Below are 25275 nucleotides of genomic sequence, written 5' to 3'. Positions count from 1 at the left end.
GTTGTGGATAGGGACATCTTGCACTATCTCAGGTTTCTCAGAGTTTCGTTCAAGCTGGCCATGGATACTTCTTTCATGTGCCAGGTCCTCCCCACCTTCACAGGGCAGAATTCCTTCCTTTTATCTAATCTGTCCCAATACAGAGCCCTGAGGGACACCACTGGTGACTGAAGTATAAAATTGGAGTCACATAAATCATAAAATCAGCTTTGGAGGCAGTGTAAGCTTTAAAATGGGTTGGACACGGGCATGAAGAATTTAGAATCCTGATGATGAAGTCTGGAGCACAGCAGTGCCTCTGGAAACAAAGGCTGTAAACCATGACCTTAGAAGAGGAACATTCTCTCCAGAGAAGCAGGGGCTGTGCAAAAGCAAAGGGGGGAGGAGCTGCTGCTGTTCCTCAGGTAATGAGTTCCTGGTGTGGTCTCTGCCCAACAGAGTTATGGAAGCCAAGTTGCAGCAATTAAAAAAAAATAACTTTGTCTAGCAGCAATATCCACAGCTTAGAGATATTTTTGATTAGCTAAAGGAGGCCAAAACACAGACTGAAATATTGAAAAATCATTCTTTGCATAAGCACAAGGTCCTTACTGTGCTTAAGCCTCACAAGGAAAGGGCCAGAGTGATGAGCTATTATCTATAATTTGACTAATGAAGGAAAAAAGAAGTAGCAGACTCTTCAGCCTGGCAGGAAAATGTTTAATAAGGTGTGATGTCTGGGCACTGCAGCTAAAAGGATTTCAGATGGATGCCATTTTTTTACCAGTTAAGGTTAATAAGCATTGGAACACCTTTCCAAAAGCTCTCATTTCTTCCCTGAAAATACCAAGTTTTAATGAGTCAAGTGGCTCAATCTGAGTGTTTTGGGTGTGAACACATGGCATAAACATAGTGGTAACACTCATCTTCCTCACACAACAGCAGCTTGCACCTTGTGGGACACCAGGTGCCTTACTGGACGGAGTTCCAGCATGGGAAGGGGAGGTTTTTGTTGGGAAAGGTCATGGGTGGGACATTGCTTGGTTATGTTTTCTCTTAAAACATGTCACCATATGGTTTCCATGTTTGGAAGTGGTGAACTCCTGCTCTGAGCAGAGGAGAATGGTTCTGCTGCACTGGGGATGGGTGAGTTTTTATGAACCATGGAAAGTCGTGCTGTTCACTGGCAAGGGCTTGAGTACACACATTTGTCAGTTCATATTGGAGCACATAAACCCCAGTAAACATCAGGAAGGAAATAAGGTTGCCTGGTGTGGTTATGATCTAGACCATGACATGAACGTTGCAAAATGTTCCCCTGGGAGAAAAAAAATCTGAAAATATTGCAGGCAAGAGAGCAGAGAAGAGAGAGAATAGGTGATTTGGGAAACAGCCTTGAGGCTATGATGAAATCCCTGCAGCTCAGACTACACAGGAGAGCATAAGTTTGGTTTGGGTGGAAAGTTTCTTGCCCTGTTTGAACACCCTGAAAGGTGGGCTGGGTGTTTTTATATTCCTTTGTAAATCCATTTCAGGCCACAAGAGGTTTTGTAGCATGATGTAGAGTGGAAGAGTGTTTTTGTCTAGTAGACCTCAGGTTTTTCTGCTGTTGGAGGTCAGGATAGATGGATTTTGAAAGGACCAGCTGTTCACATCCACTCAAGATCAACCTGTTCTGTGCTCTGCCCACATATCACATCTGTTAAACACTACATTTATTTATTTCTTTTTTAATTTCTTTGCATCATGGCTGCTGAAGATTTCCAAGATTCATGTTTGATTATATTCTGGGTGTCCAGTAAGGAGGGAAATAATTTCCTGTAGCAGGAATACTTCCACTGCAGTATCAGGTAATAGAGCTCCCCCATCACTTTCAAACACACACCCTCCCGGAACAATGGTGAAAAAGGAGTCATGATATTTATCAATTTCCACCATTTAACTTCCTGAAATGGAAACCCTAATGACAGTCCATGCAGGCTGTATGGTCAGGAAAACCAGACAAAGTCTCCCATTGTACCGGTCTGGTTGTTATGGGAGAGGATCTGCCTGCTTTGGTGTAACAGGATGTACTGCATATTTTGTATTTTTGCCCAGTGCTCCAATCCCTGTGGGCTAAACCTTTTCAACAGCAGCAATAAAAGAAGAAAAAGACTGAGGCCCTTCTCTTATACCACTTTTATTTTTGGGGGATATTAAATACAAAGAGTTTCACTCTCGGTGGAAGTTGTCCAACTGACTCCAGGATACTGTGTAATCATTAGGAACTGGAAAAACTCAAACTGCCTGTCTGTAGTGGCTTGGATAAGACCTGCTGGGAGCCTTCCAGAAATGAATATTGCAGCTGTGATGAGACTTGTGTTTGGGCTTTTCTTTCGGGGTGAATTGCGCCCTTACGCCCAAGGCCAGCCTGGGCCTAATGCATCACTTGAGACCCATTTAAGCCCTTAAAATAAGACTAAAATAGCATTTAAATGTCACAAGGACCTCCCAGCCCTTCTGAGGAAAGTGAGTGTGCTGCAGGATATGTGCTAAACCTTAAAATGTATGTGCTGATCATTAACATGCCTGTGCTAATCATTAAATGGATGCTCTCCGCTGCTAGAGACAGGAAAATATATCCCAAAAGCTGCATCCCTGTCTTACAGATGGAACATCTCAGCCTGCACAATGTCTAAAACCTTTGAAAAGGAACCTTATGCAAGGCTCAGCTGACACTGTTTCTCTGAAATAGCAGGACTGGCTGCAACTCCAGGAAGGAGTGCAGCTGAATGGGAGATCTGGATATGGCTCAGGACGTGGCACCCACTCAGTGCCCCTTTGGGAGGATTTATTTGGTCCAGCTCTCTCTATTCCCTGTGTGCCCATGGGAACTTATTTCTGGTTGAGTTTCAGCCCAAAGGAATCACCTGTGAACCCTCTCTGGTGCAAACCAAAGCAGAGCCAGTGGAGGTGACAGGAGAATCCCTCCAAAAGCAGGACCATGATCCTACCCCAGAAGCACCCTGGGAGCATCTCCAAGCCCTCTTAGACAGCAAGAGCTCCCAAAATGCTCCTGCTTGGGGATTAATGCCGGGAGAGCAAGCTCTGGGTTCTCCACCTTTCCCTTTGGAGTGAGGACAAGCCAGATGGAGCTCTGGGCCAGGCAGTGGTGCCACCTGAGAACATTCCCTCCTTCCTCACAGGACCTGCAAAGTCCTTCCTTCCCCCAGCTTCAGGGCAACCAATACTGAGATGGAAAAATTCGTGCACAAAGCAACCAGAACTTGATCTCTGAAGTGGTGGAGTGTGTGTGTTAATGCCAGGTGAGATCTGGCAAGAGAATGTTTGTTTTAAATTTCCCTTTAATCACTCTTACAGTTTCAACTTTGAAGTCTAGGGAAGTACATTTTCTGGTTTATGCCTCAGATGACATGGAAAAAGATATTCCACCTCCACTCCTGGAATATCATTTATAGATGTGCAAATTCATAAAGCTATGCCTCTAACAATTTGCCCACATGGAACCATCCCAATTTGCAGCAACTGAGAACTTGACTGAAAAAGAAAATCATTTAAAAAAATAAAATATTTGAGGCATTTATTTTATTATTATTGCCCCAGAATTTCAGATCTAGCTATTTCAGAATACAGGATCTATATCCAGGCTATGTGCAAAAGAAGGGCTGGGAGGACAGGGAGAAGCTGAACATACACATCTTTGGAAAAATATTTAAAGAAATAATGACAAAAAGTACTAAGGTTTGGAGGGGTGCAAGAGAACACAGATTTATTTGAACTCTGTTTTTCTACTACAGATGTTCTGCTAACTAGAGCAGAGATGTTCAGAGACCACATATTGGCTGTAAAATTCTAAGACTGAGATTAATTAAATGTCTGCTGCTCCTCATATAAACTACACTCGAGAGTTTTTCAGGCCTTCTACTCCTCTGAAGGAACAGCTGTAGAATACATCACATGCATTTCTTGCACCCTTAAAATGTATTTTTATAACAAGTGTAATTTTTTTTTACAAGGAAAGTTTAACATTTTACCCTTCCTCTGATTATCTTGCTGCTGTTCAGAAAATAACAAAGGAGAAGGGTCTGATGCTTACTCTGCTAACATGTGATAGTTCCTGCAGAGCACTGCCTCCACCCAGCACGTGTTTTTAAACAAAATTCATGGTGAGTTCAATGGTCACAATTATTCACTTGTGTTACGGCTTATGTGGGTCCGTTTCTTGCAGCAGTTGTTGGAAGGTTAGGACCTCACTCCAGCCTATATTCCAGGTTAATTCCTGAAAATGTACGAAATACAATTTGTCATTTGCACCACCTTCTCCTCCTGACTTTACAATCCCACTGCTTATTTTGACCCGTCAGCTCACCCCTCCCCTGGATACCTGTAAGATACGTACTTTTATTACATGATATATTTTTATTCATGTTTAATCTTGCAGAAATCTCTTTTTCTCCTCCATGATACCTCAACAATCTGATTTCTAGCCAGGCCTCAGACAATTTTCTATTTTAATTTGATACTGTACCCACAAATTCACAATATTCTTGTGTTGTTATAGTAAAACAATATAGTAGTTTAAAAGTGCCCAACCCATTTTAACTCCACACCCCTCACAGCTGCCTCCTCAGCCCTGACAGAAAAATGAAGCTGATGTTAAATGTAAAATTTTCAACCTACTGGAACTGTTACAGCCTTGATCCCCTGCTTGCACATGCCACTTATAAAAACACAACCCCCAAGCAAAGGTGTCTCCTTTACTCCCTTGAAGGTGTCATTGACCATCAAGAAGCAATTAAAACATTTTGCCTTAAAGCCACAGTTGTTCCCACCAAAACCATTTGCATTCCTGATCAAATATGACTGCTTTAATTTCATTATTATGTTTAAACTGAAGAGCCTGGCCAGTTACAAGTGCTAGGTATGGTGGTCAAATGCAGGGGTGGCTTGTGAGGGGCACAAAGGTACAACCTGGCTAATGCCATCCAAGGAACTGAGCAACAGCCTGTGTCTTCCTTGAGAAAGTACTTTCTGATTGTTTTCCTGAGGTAGCTGTTACTTGACCTTTAAATAAATAATTGAAGGCCTGTAAAAACTTGTCCTGGACTCCTTGGAAATGCCAGCTGTGGAAATGGGAGAGGGCAAGGATTTTTAGAAGTTACCTGTCTCCAGGAGCACCTGACTCCCAACCCATCTGGCAGCAAGGATGCACCAATAATGGTAGTGTTTTCTTATTTATCAATCACAAATCCATTTCAGCATCAACAAGCAAGATAAAGTCACTCAAAACAGCTGCCAGGAGGTCTCCATCTGAGTGGGCTTTCACAGCATCCAAGCCACAGAAAGGCACACGGTCCAAAAAAGGGGCAATGCTGCATATGTTGCTATCCTAGGGTGGGGGTTAAAGGCTATATAACTTATTCTAAATGCTGGAATATCTAGTCCTTTCCAGAAGACTAGCCTAAAATATTAATCTTTAAGAATTCTTTGCAAAATTGCTTATTATGAGTATTTTATTTACTAGTAAGCCATTTAGAAATAAATTTCTTCATTGGTTTTAATGCATCACTGAAGGGAAGCTTTAAGATTAGCAGACTTGAGCACTGTAATTATCATGTTTGCATTGTTAAAACTTCTGTCAAGACCAACAAACCACGGGCCTGGACACTTCCAGGGATGAGGCACCCACAGTTTCTCTGGGCAACCTGCTCAAGTGCCCTGCCACTCTCAGAATGTAATTTTTTTCCCTAATATCTAATCTAAACATCCTCACTTTTGATTTGAAGCCATTCCCCTTTGTCCTGTCATTACAGGCTCTTATAAATAATCTAGTTCCATCTTTCCTCTAAGTTCATTTCAGGGACTGGAATTAGGGCACCCCAAAGTCTTTTCTCTCCAGGCTGAACAATCCCAGCTTTCTCAGCCTTTCCTTATGAGCAGAGCTGCTCCATCCCTCTGATCATCATCATATTAAAATTTTCTGTGAAGTTAACAGAAGAGACAACATCAGGAGGGACAAAGCTGTCCTATGTTAAGAATTGTGTTCCAACAGGTAGATTTTTGAATAGGACCATACCAAACCTGTGTCTATTCCCAGCTATAGCCCTATGTTGATCACAAGTCTATCAAATGCTGATTTTTTGGCATTTAGAATGTGTTGGGCAGGCAAATTTCTTTGGTTTGACTTGGCCTTATAATTTTACAGAACAAATGTTACTTCCCACAGTAATTGCCATCTTCCCTGTGCAATGACTTAGAAATGCCAGACAGTCCTGGCAGTCCACACCAGAACAATGAAAACTGAACAGAATTATTTTCATTTCCGAGAAGGGGGAGTTCAATTATTGGTGAAAGACAGGTGCTATTGAGTGGGACAGCTTGTCAGGGGGGTGTAGGCAGATCTTGGATTCATGATTTTCTAACCCCTTCTAATGTGCCTGAGCATTGAAAAGGGGGTGATGTAAAACAGGTCCTTTATATAAAAAACTGGATGGACACCTGGATAAAATCAACAACTTTTCCAGTATCTCCGCATCTCTCAAGCTGCTCCTTCACGTGAGTGTTTATAATGCTTAGAGCAAAGTCTCTTATGTGACTAAAACACTATAGGATCAGGATTCCCCTGCCACCCAGGCTGTTATCTGCAGGATCCTAAAGGGTTTCACAGACAAACCCAGGGGGTGAAACACAACTTTAATGACAGCAGCTTGTAGCTCCCAGAGACTCCAGAGGATTGCATCTTCTTTCATCGGGATTGAATTTGATCCAAAGCGTACAAGAGTTGTGTTGTGCCTCAAAGCTAATTGAGGATTTGTGGCTCTCTATCTCTCAGTTGGGAAAGGTCAGCCTTGAAATTTCCAGGTCAGAACTACTTGACAAGGATTTAGTGTCATCCACAACTTGGGACATGCTAACAGGATTTCTTGTGTAAAGATAGTGCTCTAACTGTAAAAAAGAGGCTAAGAGGGCAAAACTGTGAGGAAAGAGATGATTCATTCCAGTGATTTATCCTTGCACTTCCAGGCTCTCAGACTAAAAGATGTTCCCTCTCATTGCACCAGGCATGACTGACCCATCTTTCCATTACTGCACTGCCGTGCTGAGTTATTGCAGTTTAGAGATGTAAACAGGACAGATTTCCTAATCTGTGGGGTTATTTGCACAAAATAATTTGTACCTTCCTGGAAAGCCTGAATCCTTGCTTGGTGTAACAGGGCAGCCCAGCCAACTCCTTTGGTCACTTGGGAAATCAAAGACAACTCCAGAGATGAGCAGTGGGACACACCATTTAATTATCACCAGCCTTTCTAAGCATTCCTGTTTTTCCACGGTTATATGGCTGGACAGTTGGAATTAGGCTGCAGCCTGGGAGAACATTACACTGGCCTCTTGTGCACCATATCCCTTTTCATTGATAAACTAACACTTCTTTAATGAGATGTGCTGAGGTTGTTATCCAAAATACATTCCTTATCCCAGATCTCATCTCTAGCACCTCTCCCAGGGGTATCTGGGAGTTTGGACCCAGACATATTTGCAAATCCAGGGCTTGATCAGGTCCCAGTGAAGTCAATAAAAATATTGTTGGTGCTGAGCAGACATGCATTAGGCTCAAAGGAAAAGTAAAACCCATCCAAGAAAATTTCAGGTTCTTTTTTCAATCAAAATATGTCTTCTCTCTCTCTTTAATTTTTTTCTGCTGTTTTAACTTTACAATGAGTTTAAGTAACTGAGAAAATGTTTAAATTTTAGTATGTTGAATAGTCCTGGCCCAGTGCCCAAAAAGTTAATGTGATCTTCCTAATACATACCTCTTATTAATTTTGAAACTTACTGACTCCGGTGAAGAATTTTTGGGGATGACAGAACACTGAAATGTAGAAAAAGAAATACCAGGAGGTTGAGAAGTGAACTGTAGTTCATGGAAAAATGGAAAAAGAAGAATGAACATTTGCAAAACTTTGGTGACTTAAACATTTCATAAGTACAATCTCAGGGTTATGTTAATGCAATCATTTACATGGGAATATTAATTCTTGAAGCTTTGTGCCTTCAGTTAAGCTGTTCCTTAGGGAAATGGTGGACTTGCAAAGCAGTCCCTGGAAGCTACAGGGGCAGGTCTGTGCATCCCACCACCCATCCTGACCCTGCCAAGCATTACAGATGTGCACATCATTTTCTTCCAGAGCAGTCAGAGAGGTTTATTTGCTGCTTGCAGGTGAGCATGAGGCTGGAAACCTGTATCCCTGTAGAGTCCTGCAGGCAGAGAGCACCTGTTCCTGGCACTGTCCTGGGACGTGCAGAGGAAACATGGGATAAATAAGCACTTTGGTTTGTCGCTGTGGGGTCTGGACCTCAGCAGGGGGAAATCAGTCGGAATCCTCAGGGGACCCCTTGCTCTCACCTTCCCAGAGCCGTTCCAGCCCAGGGAACGGGGCATTTGCCATCTCCACCCATTCCATTGGCAGTGCTAAGGTGCAAAGGTGACTGCGGTCACCTGTCCCTGCTGGAGCCCCGAGCAGGGGGCGGCAGAGGAGGGGACGGGGCCAGCGGTCTGTGCGACAGCGGGGGGATGACCCAAGGGTCCGAAGTCATCCCGAAGGTCAGAGCCAGCATCACCTCCTCCCCGCCCACTCTGCCGCCGGGCTCGGTGGAGCACAGCCCGCCCCGGTGGGTGACAGCTTGCGGCACTAATGACAGCCTGGGCGCACACAAAGACGGGAAGTTCTGCGCTGCCCGGGGCCGAGCGGGGACACGGCGGGACCCGGGGGCTCCATCAGCCCGGCAGAGCCGCGGCCGCTCCCTCGCTGGTTCCGGAGCCAGGCACAGACCTCTCCTCCTCCTCCTCCTCCTCCTCCTCGTCGTCCTCCCCGAGCTCTGCGAGCCGCAGCCCCGGCAGGACGCGAGGTAAGAGCGGCTCCGGCCGCGGGCACATCCCGAGCCCCTTGCTGCGGCTGCCGACGGTGCGGTGCAACTTCGCGTTTTTCACACACACACTTACACACACAAAAACATCTCTCTCCTGCCGGTCTCTCTCCGTGCCGTGGCCCCGCTTCCTCCGGCTCTTCTCCTCTCCCGCTTCCCTCTCTCCCGCTCACTCTCGCTGGTTTTCTCCTCCCCCCGAAGCCGCCCCCCCCTCCCCCTTTCCGCCTCCCCTCAAGTTTCTCCTTCTGTCTGATTAAATGAGAAGGAAGTGTGGGAGTGGTGGTTTTGAAGCTCTCCCTTTAAGAGGCAGCCTGCAGTGACGAATTGTTGAAATTGCCATTGCAGGATGGCATTCCGCTATAAATTCATTGTTCCACCTCCTCTCATCTTCACATTTCTCTCCCTTCTCCTCTTGTTCACATCGACAGACTGGGGATAACAACAACAACAACAACACGAAAGATACAGGGAGGGGGCTTTTACAGAAATCCAGGACGTTTTCCGCTTCTTGGGCTTTTTTTTTCTTTTTTTCTCTTTTTTTTTTTTTCTTTTTAACCATCTCACCGGAGACGATCGAGGCGGTTTTGGGTGCCTGAATTTCTTCTCTCCCCTTCTCCTCCTCTTCAAAACAAAAGAGGGCAAAAGAAGGAAAGGAGCCCATCGGAGCCCGAGAAAGTGCCGAGTCGCAGCAGACCTGCCCGTGCTGCTGCTGCTGCTGGTGATGATTCGGTGACTACAGCAGAGAAGTGGAAGGGGAGTGGGAAGTGCTCAAACTTCTCTACTTGCCGGCTCCGAGCCGTCTCTCCTCCTTTTCCTCTCTCCTCACTTTGCCTCCCCGGCAGCAGCGATTTGGGATTTTTTTTTTTTTTTTTTTTTGACTCTCTCTCTCTCTCTCTCTCTCTCTCTCTCTCTCTCTCTCTCCCTTTCCATGTGCTCCCGGCTCTTCCCTGCAGAGAAACACAAAGTTCACACGCGAGCGGCTTTTGTTGACATTTTTTTCTCTCCCACTCACACTTGACTTCGGGAGGGAGAACTTTTTTTTCTTTTTTATTTTTCTTGTCGTTCCTTTTTTTTTTCTTTTTTTTTTTCTCTCCCTTCCTCGCACCTCTCCTTTTCTCCCCATCCCTTAACCCCGCTGCCGCGCTCCGCCGGCGGCTCCCATTATTCCCATCACTATCACCACCACAATTACCATTCCCGCCGCCCCGCTGCCCCGCGCCGAGGCGAGGATGCTGCCGGCGCTGCTGTGGCTGCTGCTGGCCGCCCGTGCCGGCGGCGCCGCGCCGCCGCCGCCCGCACCTGCCGAGCCCGGCGCGCCGCCCGGCCGGCCCCCCGCCCCCGGGCCGCCCCGCGGGGCCGTGCGGCGCCTCGACCCGACCTACGCGGGGGGCGGCAGGGCGGGCTATGTGCTCTACGCCGGGGGACAGCGCTTCCTGCTCGACCTGGAGCGCGACGGGCCGCGCTGCCACTACCGCGGCACGGTGGACGGCAGCCCGCGCTCGCTCGCCGTCTTCAACCTCTGCGGCGGCCTCGACGGCTTCTTCGCCGTGGGCCGCTCCCGCTACACCGTGCGCCCGGCGCGCCGCGCTCCCCACGCAGAGGCCGCGGCGCGGATCTACGGCGAGGGCCCGGCCCGCGCTCCCCACGTCTTCCGCCGGGAGAGCTTCAGCTTCGAGACGGTGCCGGCCCGCACCAGCTGCGAGACCCGGGACCCCGCCAGGCCGGCGGGCGGGGACGGGCGGCGGCGGCGGCGGCGGCGCTCCGTGTCCCGGGCCCGGCAGGTGGAGCTGCTGCTGGTGGCCGACGCCTCCATGGTGCGCAAGTACGGGAAGGGGCTGCAGCACTACCTGCTCACGCTGGCCTCCATCGCCTCCCGGCTCTACGCGCACGCCAGCCTGGAGAACCACGTGCGGTTGGCCGTGGTGAAGGTGGTGGCGCTGGGCGATAAGGAGAAGGGGCTGGAGGTCAACAGGAACGCCGCCACCACACTCAAGAACTTCTGCAAGTGGCAGCACCAGCACAACCGCCTCGACGATGACCACGAGGAGCACTACGACGCCGCCATCCTCTTCACCCGCGAGGTAGGCATGGCCCCGGCCATGGGCATGGCCATGACAGCGAGAGGTGTCCCTCGAGCCTGGCGTGGCCGGGCTGCCGCACCTCCGGCTACCCTGCTCGGCTTTGCCCTGTGGTTTCCTCCCCGCTCATGAATCCGGCTCGTCTCTCGGGCAGTGCAGCATCTCAGGGACCGGCACCTACTGCCGGGCATGGCAGAGGGATTGAGATTTGTGTGTATACCCTGCCCTGTGCTGTCACCCCGCCTTGGGTTCACCAGTGCAGTGCTGGGACCTCAGCCCGGTGGAGAGATCGGAGCTTTGATAGTGGGACTCAGCCTGATGTCCCTTTGCTTCAGACTTTGTCCTGTCTGTCCCTGTGAGATGTTTAACACGTTCTGCAGAGGTGGTCCAGTCGGGAAGGGCTGATAGCACTTCCTAGGCTAAATTAGTCCCCAAACAAACCTGCTAGGGAAGGTGGTGGAGAGCACCTTAAGAGCACAGACGTCTTGCTTGTGGAGCACATCGGGACGCTATTTCCAGCAGGGATAGCTCCACCGCGCTGGAAGCCAGCAGCGCTTGTGGTTCAGGTGTAGGACGTAAGTGCAGACCGCAGGTAAACAGGGCTGCACAAGCTGGGTGACTTGGGCTGGGTGGTGGCAAGGGGCTGCAGTCCCTGTCCTGTCCCCCAATCGGGTGCCCTCATCAGCTGTGGGTTGGATCTGCTCGTGTTGCTCATGCAGAGCCGTGCCTTATTGCTCCATGCTGGGTTGTTGATTAATTGCATTGCCAGAGGTCGTTAAGGGACATTGCTCTGGTAGACATGTGGCCGAGTTTATGCAATGAAGTTCTGTAAGAATATCCCTTCAGCGGTTTGGGTTTGGTGTTTTCTTTTTTTCCCTTTCCCCAAGTACGAAAAAAATAACTGCATGACTTTCCGTTCATTTGAGTTCTCCGGCTTTGCTACATGGTAGGAGCCTGCCAAAAAGGATGCTTTGGATGGTTTGTGGAAGGAGTTGCTCCAGAAGGGGGGAAAAAAGCGCCTGGCTTGCTTTTATAGCTGTAAATAGTTGAAACATTAGGTTCTGTGTCAGGCATCACTTGTACAACAGGAGCCCTTTTTAGCAGTTTAAAGCCCATCAGTGCAATTTGCAAGCTTTCATTTTATTATCGCTATAACCTCAATGAAAGCAGGCTACCTAGACTGGGTCAGAGTGTCTTTGGGTTTGCTGTAAACATCTTTTCCAATGGCTTATTAAGCCTGGGCCAGAATCCATCACTTCGCTCTGAAGAGTGTTTCTGCCATTATTCTCGCTTATTTCCCTGGGCTATATGACAATTCTGAAACGCTTAGGGTGACGACTGTGAACCTTAACGTCAATTATTAAGTTAATTTGGACTGAGATAGGATGTGACTTTAAAGTGCAGTTGCTTTACAGCTGCTTAGCTGTAATTCTTTGCATGGACACCCTCCTGCCAGAATAAGAGGGTGCTGCTAATCAGTAATCCGCTTTCAAAGACTCATGAGCAATGCATAGAATTACCTCTCTGGGCCGTAAGTAGTGCATTGAATAAACAAATCACCACGGTTCCTGTGGTTTCCTTGCACTCTTAAGATGCAAATGTTGCTTGCACTGCTGCTCAGGGCTGCTTCATGAGATGAAAAGCGCAGGCTTGTGTTTTCTTGGTTTACATTTTAACAGCTTTAACTCTGGGATTAGCTGCTCGATGCAGTTCAGGACAACTTAATCTGCTTTAATGCTTTCCTCTGTGCACACGGACATTGTTTGGCAGTGTTTGACTGAATTAAGAACCAGACTGGAGTTTCTTGCTACATGTGTTCATGATGTTCTTTGCAGAGAGTGTGTGTGAGCCCACACGATTTTTATATGCTTACCCTTGAAATGTCAACATGAATCTATTTGCTCCCCGTGGAATGTAAACACGAAAAGGGTTAAAGGATGAAAAAGCAGTGGAGATGTGTCCTGGAGAAAACAGCCCCGCTTTGAACTAAAGGAGAGATTTTTTCCAGTTTAGCTTTTCAATGAGAGTGGCAGCAGTTGGCAGGAGAGCACCACTTTTACAACTCTGTTTTGGATGGATGAAGTTGGTTGCTAAGCTACAAGACGCCGAGCCGTGGCTGCGTGTTTTGATGGGCTCTGAATATCGTCATGCTGATTTTTGAACATCCAGATGTCTCTTTCTAAGTGCCTTGGGTTTCAGGCATTGGGCAAACGTGTGAGGTACATTTTCCATCCTTGTTTACTAACTGAGGCCACCTTGAGCTTCGTGTTGTCAACAATAATATTTGCAGATCGTTTGTCAGCTGAATGCGTGGCCTCAGCTGTATGGAATTGGCTTTGTGTAGATAGAATCTGCATTGTGCATGGCTGATGCCGTACAAATCCCTCAATAATAATTATCTGTGTTTCAGAGTGACATTTGATTGGATGGTATTTTTTACACCAAAAGAGGGCTTTATTTGAGCTCCTGCATGAAGGAAGAATCCTGAGAGAATTCAGCAGTGTTCCTTCATCCTCTGGTTGTCTTTACTTCTCTAAAGATAAATTAGTAACCATTGGTAGACTGAGAGTGCATTGGCAGCCCTCCTTTATTATTAAATTAGTGGTGGTTCACATTATATTTTATAAGTTCAAATTATGGTTGTCATCATCATCATAATTCATACTAGGAAGTACTTCCTATGAAAAGAATTTAGAAGGAAATTCACTACTTCTGATTTAAAACAGCCACTTCTGGTCATAATCTGTATTTAATTGGATAAGGGCTTTAAAGCAATTATTCTGCATATCACAGTAAATCAATATGAACATGAATTCAGTTTGGGGTGATTCAGGGAACATCTTAAAGCTGGTTTTAGGCTTTATGTTGCTTATCAGTGATGGCAAGGGTCCATTAGTGGCTGCAGTGGGTCCTCTGTTTACTCTGTAAATGCAAGGATCACTAGAGTTACATGTCTGGCCATTGTGAAAACCTTAAGTGGACACAGAAATCATCTGCCACTAAATATTGCAGAAATTTAGTTGGGTTCCACAGTGATTTTTTAAATCTGATAATGAGAAGTGTATTTTCCCAGTGGTTGCAGCCTGTCATTTTGGCCCACGAGGAACAGGATGAAGCATGACAGAGGTCTGACTTGACAGTAAGCGAACGTGATAATTTTCTGATATTTCTAAATTTCCTCAAGGCAGCTTGACCATAACAGCCTTAGAGAGCACATGAGTCCCCTGCTATTGGATTACTTTGTGGTTGAGTTCTTGGCAGCAGCTGTAAATCTTTGGGCCTCATGAATCCTGGAGCATCCTCCATGGAATATGGTGGTGCAAGGATGCATTTCTGGTGGCCAGGTGAGTCTGCTCCACTTCATAGAGAAGTGGCCATGTGGTAGGGAGGAGAAGAGCTTGCAAAGCCCTCTTTCTCTGGAGATTAGGTCACTTCTTGTCCACAGCAGTGAAGTCAACAGCAAATTTAGAGTTTATTCTGTATCAGCCTTTTTTATAGTGAACAGTTTGCAGGAGCTGGAAGCCAATCATCTTCAGATTTTTATGGGTGCAACAAAACACTTGCAAGATTATTTGCCACAGTAGCAAAACAGATTAGATGGGACTTGCAAACTGCATTTGAACTCACACTGTTCTTTTTCTGTGGTCCAGCCTGCTCTGCAATTATCCTCTAGAATCCATCCAGTCTATTTCATTAGTAGCCCTTAGTTAAATTTCAAGTGAACTATTGAATGCATTTGGACAAAATCCAGCTCTCTTCCTTTCCGCCCCTGTTCTGAATCATCTGAAGATTAAAATAGATGTTTCTCACAGTAGATACAGACATTAGGAGCAAGGAAAAAATCCTTTCCTAAGTGCTTGTTAGCATCATCTGTGATAGTACCATCATGCCTGGCTCGAGCAGAAGGTTCATGCAGAGCCAAAGGCCACTGTCCTGCCTTTTTCTACACAGTAATTATATGGGGCTGGTGTGTTTGATTTAGTTTAACTGTCCATCTGGCAGTGCTGTTGAAATTTAACAGCAAGCTTTGTATTATCTCAGCTCTGTAGATGATAATTTCACTGCATGGAGCACATGCTTTCTTTGGCTCTACTTCTTTCTTCTTTTTTTTTTTCTCTTTTCTCTGTTATCATCTTCCAACAATTATTATCCCCTAGCAGTAAAACAAGTCGCTGTACCAATGGTCAATAGAATAGATTTCACTGTTAATATTACTCTGAAGAAATTGTAGTGTGATGTGTATACCAGTTTCATAGTGTTTTCACCAACTTTGTTGCACATTTAAATAATGTCCCTAGGGAAAACAAAGTGGGACATAACTGATAGAGGAGAAGTTTGATTCACCCTGGTCTGGAGAGATGGTGTGGAGTTTCCCCACAAAGGAACTGTGGGCTTAGGCAGGTTAAATCACACATTTTTACTTGGTCATCAGTCACCAGTTTCATAACTGAAACTTCTCCCCATGCAGATCCCAAATGCTTTATTTGCATTTTGTCAGTATTTTAAAATAACCTGTAGTTTGTATAACTCTGCTGTTTGTTCTTTTTTTTCCCCAAATGCTCAAGCCCCAGGCTCATATTTATGATATGAACCCCAAAAGCAAATTACCTCAATTTTTAAGCTGATGGGGAAATACATTTGGGTTTGGCAGCTATCACCATTGTGGTTTTCCTCAGAAGGCAACCAGGCTCTGGCCACCCTCTCAAAATGTGGCCAGGGGAGGACAGAGCAGTAACCCAGCGAGCCTTTCATCACCCGGGATCCTTTCTGCTCATGTGAACATTGCATTTGAAACCCCGTGTGCCATTCCAGGTTGCTGTGACATCAGTGAAAGTTCCCCCACTTTGCAGAGGAGCTGAAGGAGGGGTGGATGTGTGTGTTCCCAGCACCACCTGACCCCACCCTCCTGCCCAGGTCTGCGGTGGGAACGTTGCTGCTGCAGGAAATCGGAAAGTCGTGCTTAATTCCTTCCTCTGCTGGAGGGATTTTAGGTCTGTATCGCCCACCTCCCAGGAGAGGTCCTTAACCAGGAGGTTGTAAGCTGTTCCAGGTGTTAAGGAAACTTTCCACCCCTCTGACCAAAGGTCTCTCACTGTTTAGTGAGTAATTCATATGGTGAGAATGAGGGGAATCGTGACCTGAAGCCGCTGAGTGGAATGCAGCGCCTGGAGCAAGGTGGTCTGGGTTACTCAAGCATGGAGAGGAACTGTTTCTCTGACTTACCACAGGCTGTTCAGTGGGAAGGAAGAAGGATGAGCAATAGGGACCAAAAATTGGGTCCCTTCCCTGACTGCACTTCACCTGCAGCCTGGGCTAGGGAAACCTTGGGCTCAGGGACTGCTCCAGGAGGAGTCACAGCTCCCTGTGTGCTTGGTAGGAGCCTGGTGTAGACCATAAAGTGCTCTCCTAAAAAAGATGCTTCTAGTTGGCCTCATCCCTGGAAGGAATTTGTAGCTGGATCATGTTCTTAGTGGGAAAAGTCTTGAGCTGATGAGCTGCTGCAAAAGAAGAACAAGTGAACAGAGCTGTAGAGGTTTTAGCTGTGCTTTACAAGAAGGTGATGTGCAGCTTGACCTGCACAAAGCCTCATCCTGTGGGTTCTTCTCATTCTGATCTGAGAAGCTCTGTGGGCTCATCTTCCCTCAGGGCCAAAGGTGGAGAAACATCTGAAACATCTGAATGAAACATCTGAACCCCAGTAAGCATAGTGCCCAGCTGTTCCAGACTGTGGAACTGTGGCACTTGGGGGCCCACAGGATCCCAAACTGCAAGCCCTGTGAGGGGTAGATAACTCAAAAGACCTGAGGACATGTTCTTCTGTCCTTAAGTCCCACCAAAGTGTCCACGTTGGAGCTCACATTGTGTTTTGGATCTGGTCAGCAGGCTCTGACCTAATACCAGGTTTCACTAAACAGTTTATTCTTGTTTTGGAACCTACTGTAGAACACATTTCAGGTGAAGTGAACTCCTTGCTCCAGCCAGGACATGGTGACAGTTACCTCCCTTCACAACAAGGCCATGTGTACATGGCAGCCAGCCAGCTGCTCCTGATGGATTCAGAATGCCAAGAAAACTTGGCCTCTAATGAGCTGTCTAATTAACTCCTAGACTTGTGATGTACAGCTTAGTTTTACTAAGCCATTCCTTTGCCAAAACTTAACATCTCTTGCCTCCTGCATAGCAAATGCATTTCCTTGTCATTCTTCTATTTTGAAACTACTGTAAAGCAGATCAAGTGCCACGCTGCTTTTCTTCTTTAGAAATATAAAAAAACATTCTTTAACTCTTCTGCCACTGTTTCAAGGCAATTGAACATCCAGATCTGAGTAGCTGATTTACTTTCTAGTAGAAGCAAAAAACCCCAGAGTGAAATAATTATTGGAAACTGATTTTATGTATCACGAGTCCCCTCCTGCCTTGTGCTTTAGCTGGAGTATGAAAAGTTGAGGCTACCCACACAGATTTTTTTAAGATTGCATCATTCCATTGAAGCCTGTTTTTAACAAAAAGTTAAAATATTTTCCAGGGAAGTAAAACCTACTGTACTCCCAGAAAGTTTACTTCATGGAAGTAATAGACTGCTTTCCAGGACTGCCCAGGAAAGCAAAAATCAAATATAGCTATTGATTCTGGTAGTGAATAATCCATATCCAGTGTTTGATGGCTAAGCAGGCTTGATTTTCAGTAACATCACTTGCAGTCAAGATGTTTGGACACTGGTATTGGTGAATTGACCCAAAAGCAAACTTTTCAAAATATTTGTCTCAGAGATGCCACTTGATAGGCTGCAGTTCTAGCAACAGAAATATATTCCAGTTCAAATCGTACAGAGTCAGGAGAAGTAAAGAAGTGAACGAGATAATGACAACATAGAGGAGCTCTCAGTAATTTGCCTAAAGGATTATTGATATTGTCAGCCTTAGCTGCATATGAGCATCCTCAGGCAGCCACTGAGGGCTGGAATTGGCAGGGAAAACCAGGATGCTCAATCCATGCTCTGCCCAAAGCACAGCCATGGCATGCCCTGCTCTGGCAGCAGATGGGCAACCCACAGACATCCTCATAACAGCTTCTGACAAAGGAGCTGATGCCAGAAAATATTTCCTGTCCATGTTTCCAGAATCCTTTACAAGCTCCTCTGCTGCTTCCCAGCTGGGATTTGGCAGTGGCTGCAGGACTCCCACACCGACTGCTGGGGGGCCACAAGGAGGTGCCCACGGGGCTACTGAGGGCTCTGCTGGAGCACTGCCACCACTTTCTGACCCAGGGTGGGCACCTTTCTCCTTTCTGGGGAGGGCTGGTCCCACGTCACCTGTTTGCCAGCTGTCCGTGGGGTATTGGAGGAGCTAGGTGATTGGCATATCAGCAGTTTGCAGAATCATGTTTTTCCTGCTGTGGGATTTTCTAGGACCAGCCCTGATATTTAGGGAGGACACTGTAATGCAATCCTGAGCACAGATTTTGAAATGCTGAGGTGAGATTATGCTAACATCTCTGCCCTAAAATTTCATGCTCCACGCATCCCATCAGAATAAGCTCTGTGGAAGTTTACAAGATTGCCTGCTTAGAAAAATTTATATTTTTTTAGTTATATTTGAGTTATCAAACCTGGTGAATCATTGTGAATGAAGTCTGGCTGTGGCTATAGGTGTAAATTCACAGTGTAGCTGCTTCTTGTGTGCAAATGGGAGTAAATCCTGAGTGGCATGAGGCATCTGGGTGCTGATACCATTGTGCCACACTGGGAGCAGCACTGATGACAGTACCTATGTAATAATGACACCCAAATACAAGAAAAGACTGAGTGATATAGAACCTGCATGCAGACACAAAGCCTGAATTAATGCAGTTTATACTGTTTTGGCACTCTCAACCTGTCTAGCCCTCCTCCAGTAAGCTGCTTTCTGTCTGATTTATGTGCTTTTTGGTACTTGTGTAAGAATTTCAGTTCAGCTGCTTGTGTGGATTCAGGTCCCATTGCTCCATCATATAGAATGACAGGATCAGTCATGTTAGAAATTATTAAATATTAAGCCCTGAATGTTTCAGGGTGTGTCCTGCCTGGCTTCGTCTGGCCTCGCTGCTGGACCAAAGGCGGCAGCTGTGGCGTTTTTCACCCCAGAGATGCCTTTGGCTGGCTAGGTGCTGCAGCTGGGCGCTCAGAACAAGTCCAGGCAAAACAGGAACTCAGTTTACCTTTGGTGGAAAAGATTCAGGCAACGGTGAAGAGAAAAGGAGCGGGTTCTGCCGTGTAGCTTAGATCCAGAGTTTATTGTAGCATGGTAGATTTCTGAATCTGGCAACAGCTCCAGACAGTCAGACAGAGACCGAACCACGGCAGAGACACGGCAGAGACCCCGACCGCATGGTCTCGTGTCCTTTTTAAGCCCCGGGGACAGGGGGAGGGGGCGAACAGGTGAGGGCCAACCAGGTGTGAGCAGGGGAAGGCTCAGGGGATGTGGACGCTGGGACAAACCAATGAGCCCAGACCTGGGGGGGCATCTGCCAATCACACGACGCCTTGCTGGAAGGTGCCAGGCAGGAGGGCACAGGGGGAGGCGGGAAGGTTGGCATGCTTGAGGGGATGGGAAAGGTGGGACAGGAAATGGCGACACACTGCAACAGGAAATGGCCTCTGAGATCATTGAGTCCAAGCACCTTGTGCTAGACCATGGCACTGAGTGCCACATCCAGCCTTTCCTTAAACACCTCCAGGGATGGGGACTCCACCACATCTCTGGGCAGCCCCTTCCAATATCTAATCACCCTCTCTGTGAGGAAATTCTTCCTAAATGTCCAACCTAAACATCGAGCTTAGGACAGTGTCTTCTTGTCCCACTTTTCTGGAAGCCAGAACTGAGCCTGAAATTTCTCCTCCATATATGTAACACTGCTTTGTATTTTTAGCTTTAGCAAAGGAAAAAATTCCTTTGTTTGGCAAAAAACCCCTTTTTTCTTTTTTTTTTTTTTTAATTTGGTGTTTGTTAAGAGATACTCTGTCACAGTATCTGTGCACTTAGGTGTGGTTTTCTTTGACTTCAGTGGGATTTGAATCCTGTGCTTTTCCAGGTTTGCCTAACCTGTCATAATCAGTGAACACTGCTGCTCTGAAGCCTCCTATAAGGTGTCTGTTATTCAGGTGGATTAATTATGAAAGGCTTCATAAAAGGAAGTCCTTGTAGAGAGAGATCTGAAGGGAAGAAGAGAATCTTGAAAATGAAGGGAGAAAAGTGCTCTTTGATCATTTTGATAATAACATTTGTCATGCCTTGAAAATGACAATTTCATTCAACCACAATGAAATGTTGAAGTGTTCCAAATAGCATGGCCCCTGCTTCTTCTTCTCATCCAAAAAATATGTATATATGCACATGCACACTAATATTCTTCCCTCTGCTTCAACAGAAGCATGGAGAAATTGCTGCTGGTGATAAAAACACAATGTCTGACCAAAGTTGAAAGACAAAACCTGATGCTACCTGGGTGGTTTTCAGAGATATCCCATATCTACATGTGGGAGGAGTGGTTAAGTTGTTGGGATTTTGCACTTTCTCTGACTCTCAGCCGTCTCTGAGAATTGCTTAATACTTGGTATATTATTGGGTGAGACAGTAGTAATTGTACTGCTTGGCAGATGTGGAATGAGGTTTCACATGTAGCAATCTCATTTCTGTTAAATGAGAATATAGGATTGGCTTCAGAAAAGCAAGGTGATCTCTGGTTCAAGGACTGATCAGTAAGCTGAAGCTTTCTCTGGGCTTTGGTTTACTTTCTGTAAATAAAGAGAATTTTCTGGCTTTATTGTCAATGAGGAAATGCTTCCACAGCATATTTTCAGCACCCACATCAATGCAAGTGTGAGCATCGCAGAAATACGAATTTACAAATTTAACTTAACCACAATTAGCTGCAGAACATATCCAAAACCTGTTAAAGTCCATGGAAATACTCCCACTGACCTTACCAGGGATTGCCTTGCTGTGCATTTAACGTCTTTAGCTGGAACTTTGCACTGGTATTTTCATCTGGGACCTGCCATTGGCAAAGGCACCTTTAACCGGTTATTACCGCTGGGTGTAAAAATTCATTGTAACGATTTTTTTTTCCTTTTTTTTGATTTTTCTTTTTCCCTTCCTGGGCAGGATTTATGTGGGCATCATTCCTGTGATACCCTGGGAATGGCAGACGTTGGGACCATCTGCTCCCCCGAGCGCAGCTGCGCGGTGATTGAAGACGACGGCCTCCACGCAGCTTTTACGGTGGCTCACGAAATTGGTATGCAGTGCCTTTTCTGTTCCCCTGCCAAGCCAAACACTCCCAACAGCTGCATTAGGAACCAAAATACCCCGCAATTAATTCCAGATTTCCCCCAACCCAGAGCCCCGCCTGGGGATTAGGGCTGTGTACATATGCACTTCAGGGTTAACTAATAAGGGATCAGAAGGCAGGGGAAGGCGCACAGTAGGTGCTTCCTCCCTGACAGTGGCCTTTCTAAGCAGCAGTCAAAGTGAAAATTCAAAGGCTGCTGCTACTGCCCAGAGATGTCAGTGCGTGGCCCTCCTGAGAAAGCTTTTGGCCCATCTGTTGTAATTTGCATGCACTTATTTATTGGAAAATAAGTCACATTTTTCAACTTGTTGCATGCACTGTTGTTAGGAAGCTTTTTTCCCTGTATTACCTGCAGAGAAAAGCTTTTGTGGCAAAAACCCAACATAATTCCAGTATCTTTCTAAGTGTACAGAAATTCGTTATAAATCCTGTAATAAGTGAAATAGTATTTAGGTGATAAAGGTTTGGTCACAAAACCTGTTTAGCTTTGTTTCAGTTTCCACCTCAGAGGACAGCAATTAAATTAGAAGTCTCTCATGTACCCTTCAGAAGGGTTTAAGATAGAATAAGTGCCAGAAGAAAGTTAGTTGTTCTGGGATATGAGTTATTCCTTATTATGTCATGATATAACCCTTCAAGAGAGATGCTGTCATCTTGATCATGTTTAATTTTCTGATGTTTTGTGAACTGTGTTCACTGGAACATTTGCTATAAGGGCTGTTCACCTTGGGGAGTGAACGGCAATTTGAAAGTGGAGAATGTTCTTTTTTTTCCTTTTTTTTTTTTAATATTCTTGGAAGGAAATAACAAGGAAAGGAGAACTTTCAGAGAGAGCCAGCTGCTGAATTGCCTTGTACCTCATGCCAAACCAAAGTAAAGTTTGCTTTGTGAGTATCATTGCAGTGGTTCCATTTTCAAGGAGCTTGCAGGTAGAGCCTGAGATCTGGGTGCCTTATACATATGGCTGAGGAAACAGAGCTCACCAAGGATGGAAGGTGACCTGACTCTTCAGTGACAAGTGATCCTAACCCTGTTCCTCTTATGGCTCTGCAAAGGAATTGCATCAGTGGTGGCTGGAGAAGGGATCAGGCATTGCATGAAAACATGAAATACTGTGGCAGGATGAGTCCCCAAAGCAGAAATTTTATTTCAGTAAGCAATAATCTCACAACAAAAGAAAAAGTCCTCTGGAATCACTAATTCAGGGCATTTAGAGAGAGCTACAGCAGTATAGAAAGACAGATTCACATGGGATGTGGATGCTGTGAGTGAGCCATCACAAATCTGGGCTGGGTTAAATGGCAAACTTAGCCTGTCATTCACAGCCAGAGTGCTGGGGACACTGCTTGTGTCCCTTGCACCCAGAAGGGATGTCTCTGCTGAGGGTCATGGATAGGGTTGGGTGAGGAGCCCTCTTGTTGATGGATCTGGTGTGTGAAGAGGAGAGCATTGTCTTTCCTGCCATTTTATCAGCAATAAATATACTTTTAGGTAGACTAAAAATGAAAGAACATAGATCAGTAAAGAAAGGGATGAGCAGCAAGCGTTCACATTGTTACCTTGAATTCCACACAGAGAAAGTATAAGCAAAAGTGAATTATCTTTAGTGATCTAGAAGCACATTTTGGAGAAAGGCCATTTACATACCTAGGCATTTACAGGAATCTCTAAAAACTATAATTTTCAATGTAAAAAAGGCATGAATTGAGATGAATAAATAAGAACCCTAATGGACATAAAACCTCTAGTTTGAGGCTGTTTAAAATAACATCCTCTTTTTTTTTTCCTCCTCACCAGAAGTTTTTAAGAAAGGAGGGGTGTCAAGTCACAGAATGATCTTTGTGTGTGTGGCCTGAAGTGGGAGAAGCTGAGAAGAAAACACAGCTAAAATTGCTTGAGTACTTAAATTAAATCAAAGGTCAAAAAAGGATGAAAAATAAAAGTGTGGCATGGATACCCTTTAGTTAAGCACTTTGGGGAAACCTTGCTGTATTTTATTTGGAGACCAGATTTCTTCCTGCAATTCAGAAATCTCCAAGTTCCCCCTGTCCTGTGGGTAGGGTGTAACTTTAATTTTACAGTGGCTCAGTTCCTCAGTCAGAGGGGTTGCTCTGAGCCTGAAATGTTCTTTTCTGTCAATTGGAAGGTCAAGGTGAGCCACTGGCTGAAGCAGAGTCACTCTCAGGGGTTTTTGTGCATGGGGAGCAGATGCAGCATCTTTAGCATGGACTTGATCCTCAGAGTGTCCTCACTGTGACTTCCAGGGGATCTGGATGCTCCTTCTTCCCCTCTGAAGGATCCAAGTGCTTTTTCCAGGCTCAGATTCTTTCTCTGGAAGGCAACCAAAGCAAATTGAACTGCAGCTCAACCCGACAGGAGGATGCACAGCCCAGGGCCTCAGGTTTGATTGGTGCACAGGAAGCCGAAAAGCAGCTTTGCTGCAGAACAAACCTGCTGCTTCTGCTGCCAGGGTTTCTGCCACATCACATGGGAGATGTTTGTTTTATTTCTTCCAGATAAAATAGATGGATTTTGACCAGTGTTTTTTGAGGGGGAGTGAATGAATGAGCAGCAACAGGAAAAACCTCTACAGGCCTGTAAAGGAGAGCACAAGAATGAATAGATGCAAATTCTTGGTATAAATGATTAGCTGTCAATAAGAGGTGGAGATCTTTATATAAAGTGTGATAAGGTAGGACCTAAATCTTGTCCTACTTGTATGTAGGAAAATCAGTAATAGCTTGTCTTCAATGTCAAATGGAAAAAAAAGAGGACAGTGCAACAAAAAACTGGAAAGAAACCCTTGTAACTTTAATGTGGTAATCCAGTTTCCCCTCAGAATACAGGGGAGCAGTGGTAATACCATAAATGTTACTTTGAAATCACAGCCTGCCAAGACATCCAGCCACCAACAGAAAATCCATATCTGGTTATTTTCTAGCAGGGTGCATGCTGCTGTCAATGGGACAGCAGTAGCCTCGTTTTCTCAAAAATAACCGCCTGGATTCTTGCCTGGAGTCATCACCCTGCTGTGGCATATGGATGCTTTTTTTTACTTCTAGCAACTCCTTCAACTACACCTCCAGAGCTCTGCAGAGCTGTCTGAGCTTAGGCACAGTATGTAGGCATTCTCCAAGCCTTTATTATCAGCAGCCTATTGTCTAAAAAAAACATGTTTCCTTGCTTCATGCACTTCCCTGCCTCCTGGGGACATGTGGAGGAGAGCAGGAAAGAACCTGAGATTGCTCATAATCTCAACAGTTATTTAATGTTTTTCATAGGGCAGCACTACATTGCTTCTCCATGTGTCCCTTATTAAAATAACCATCAGGAAGCAAAACCAATGAGATTGGCACTCTAATACTCTGGACTTTTGGATCAGAGATTTGTTACTTTGACGGTGCTGAATTATAAACAAGTGAAGATCAGCATGATCCATCATCAGCAACAGGCACAGTCAGTCAGCTGGAATTACATTTGACATATTTTGTGATGGGATGTTGCCATGTTTTACAGCCTGTGCTATGTTTGAGGTACAGTCATGGTCAGAAGTTTGTGCTGGAGTCCCACTGTGCTTTGGCACAGCCTTACCACCACCCTAAACAGTTTGTCATCTACAAAAGCAAAATGAGAAGAGTTCAAGGGGATCTAAGTGGAGCTACTGCTGGTTTTATCTATAGGAAATTTCCCCAAATCACAAAGGGAATCCCAGGGAAAGCCAAGAATTAAACCTGGGTTTTGATCTAGAGTCTCCTGAGTTTTGATCTGGTCCTTAAGTACAAAAGCATCCTTCCTGCAGCCTTCAAGCAGGCAAAGCTCCAGTTCAGCTCAGTGGGAGTTACATGGGTCTAACATTTTAAATTATATTTATCTTTGTTCTTTCCATCAATCTTAAGAAACTTAATTTTTTAGAAAGAGGCAATACAGCCTTTTTTTTCTCAGTGGTAATGTTCATTTGACCTTT

At 45.5% G+C, this 25275-nt stretch overlaps 1 protein-coding gene across 1 annotated transcript in view; it reads left to right on the top strand.

Moving 5' to 3' along the window:
• Nucleotides 1-10133: 10133 nt before the first annotated feature.
• The window catches only part of ADAMTS5 (ADAM metallopeptidase with thrombospondin type 1 motif 5), a 34198-nt gene continuing 19056 nt past the window's right edge, over nucleotides 10134-25275 (top strand). The window contains exons 1-2 of the mRNA XM_066567582.1: nucleotides 10134-10985; nucleotides 21125-21257. Coding sequence (XP_066423679.1) covers nucleotides 10134-10985; nucleotides 21125-21257 — 985 coding nt within the window. The remainder of the gene's footprint in view (nucleotides 10986-21124; nucleotides 21258-25275) is intronic.

The sequence above is a fragment of the Molothrus aeneus genome, chromosome 2 (genome assembly GCF_037042795.1).
Source record: "Molothrus aeneus isolate 106 chromosome 2, BPBGC_Maene_1.0, whole genome shotgun sequence".
Classification (NCBI taxonomy): Eukaryota; Metazoa; Chordata; class Aves; order Passeriformes; family Icteridae; genus Molothrus; species Molothrus aeneus.
The sequence above is the reverse complement of the archived record's forward strand: the minus strand, read 5'-3'. Positions and strand labels throughout refer to the sequence as shown.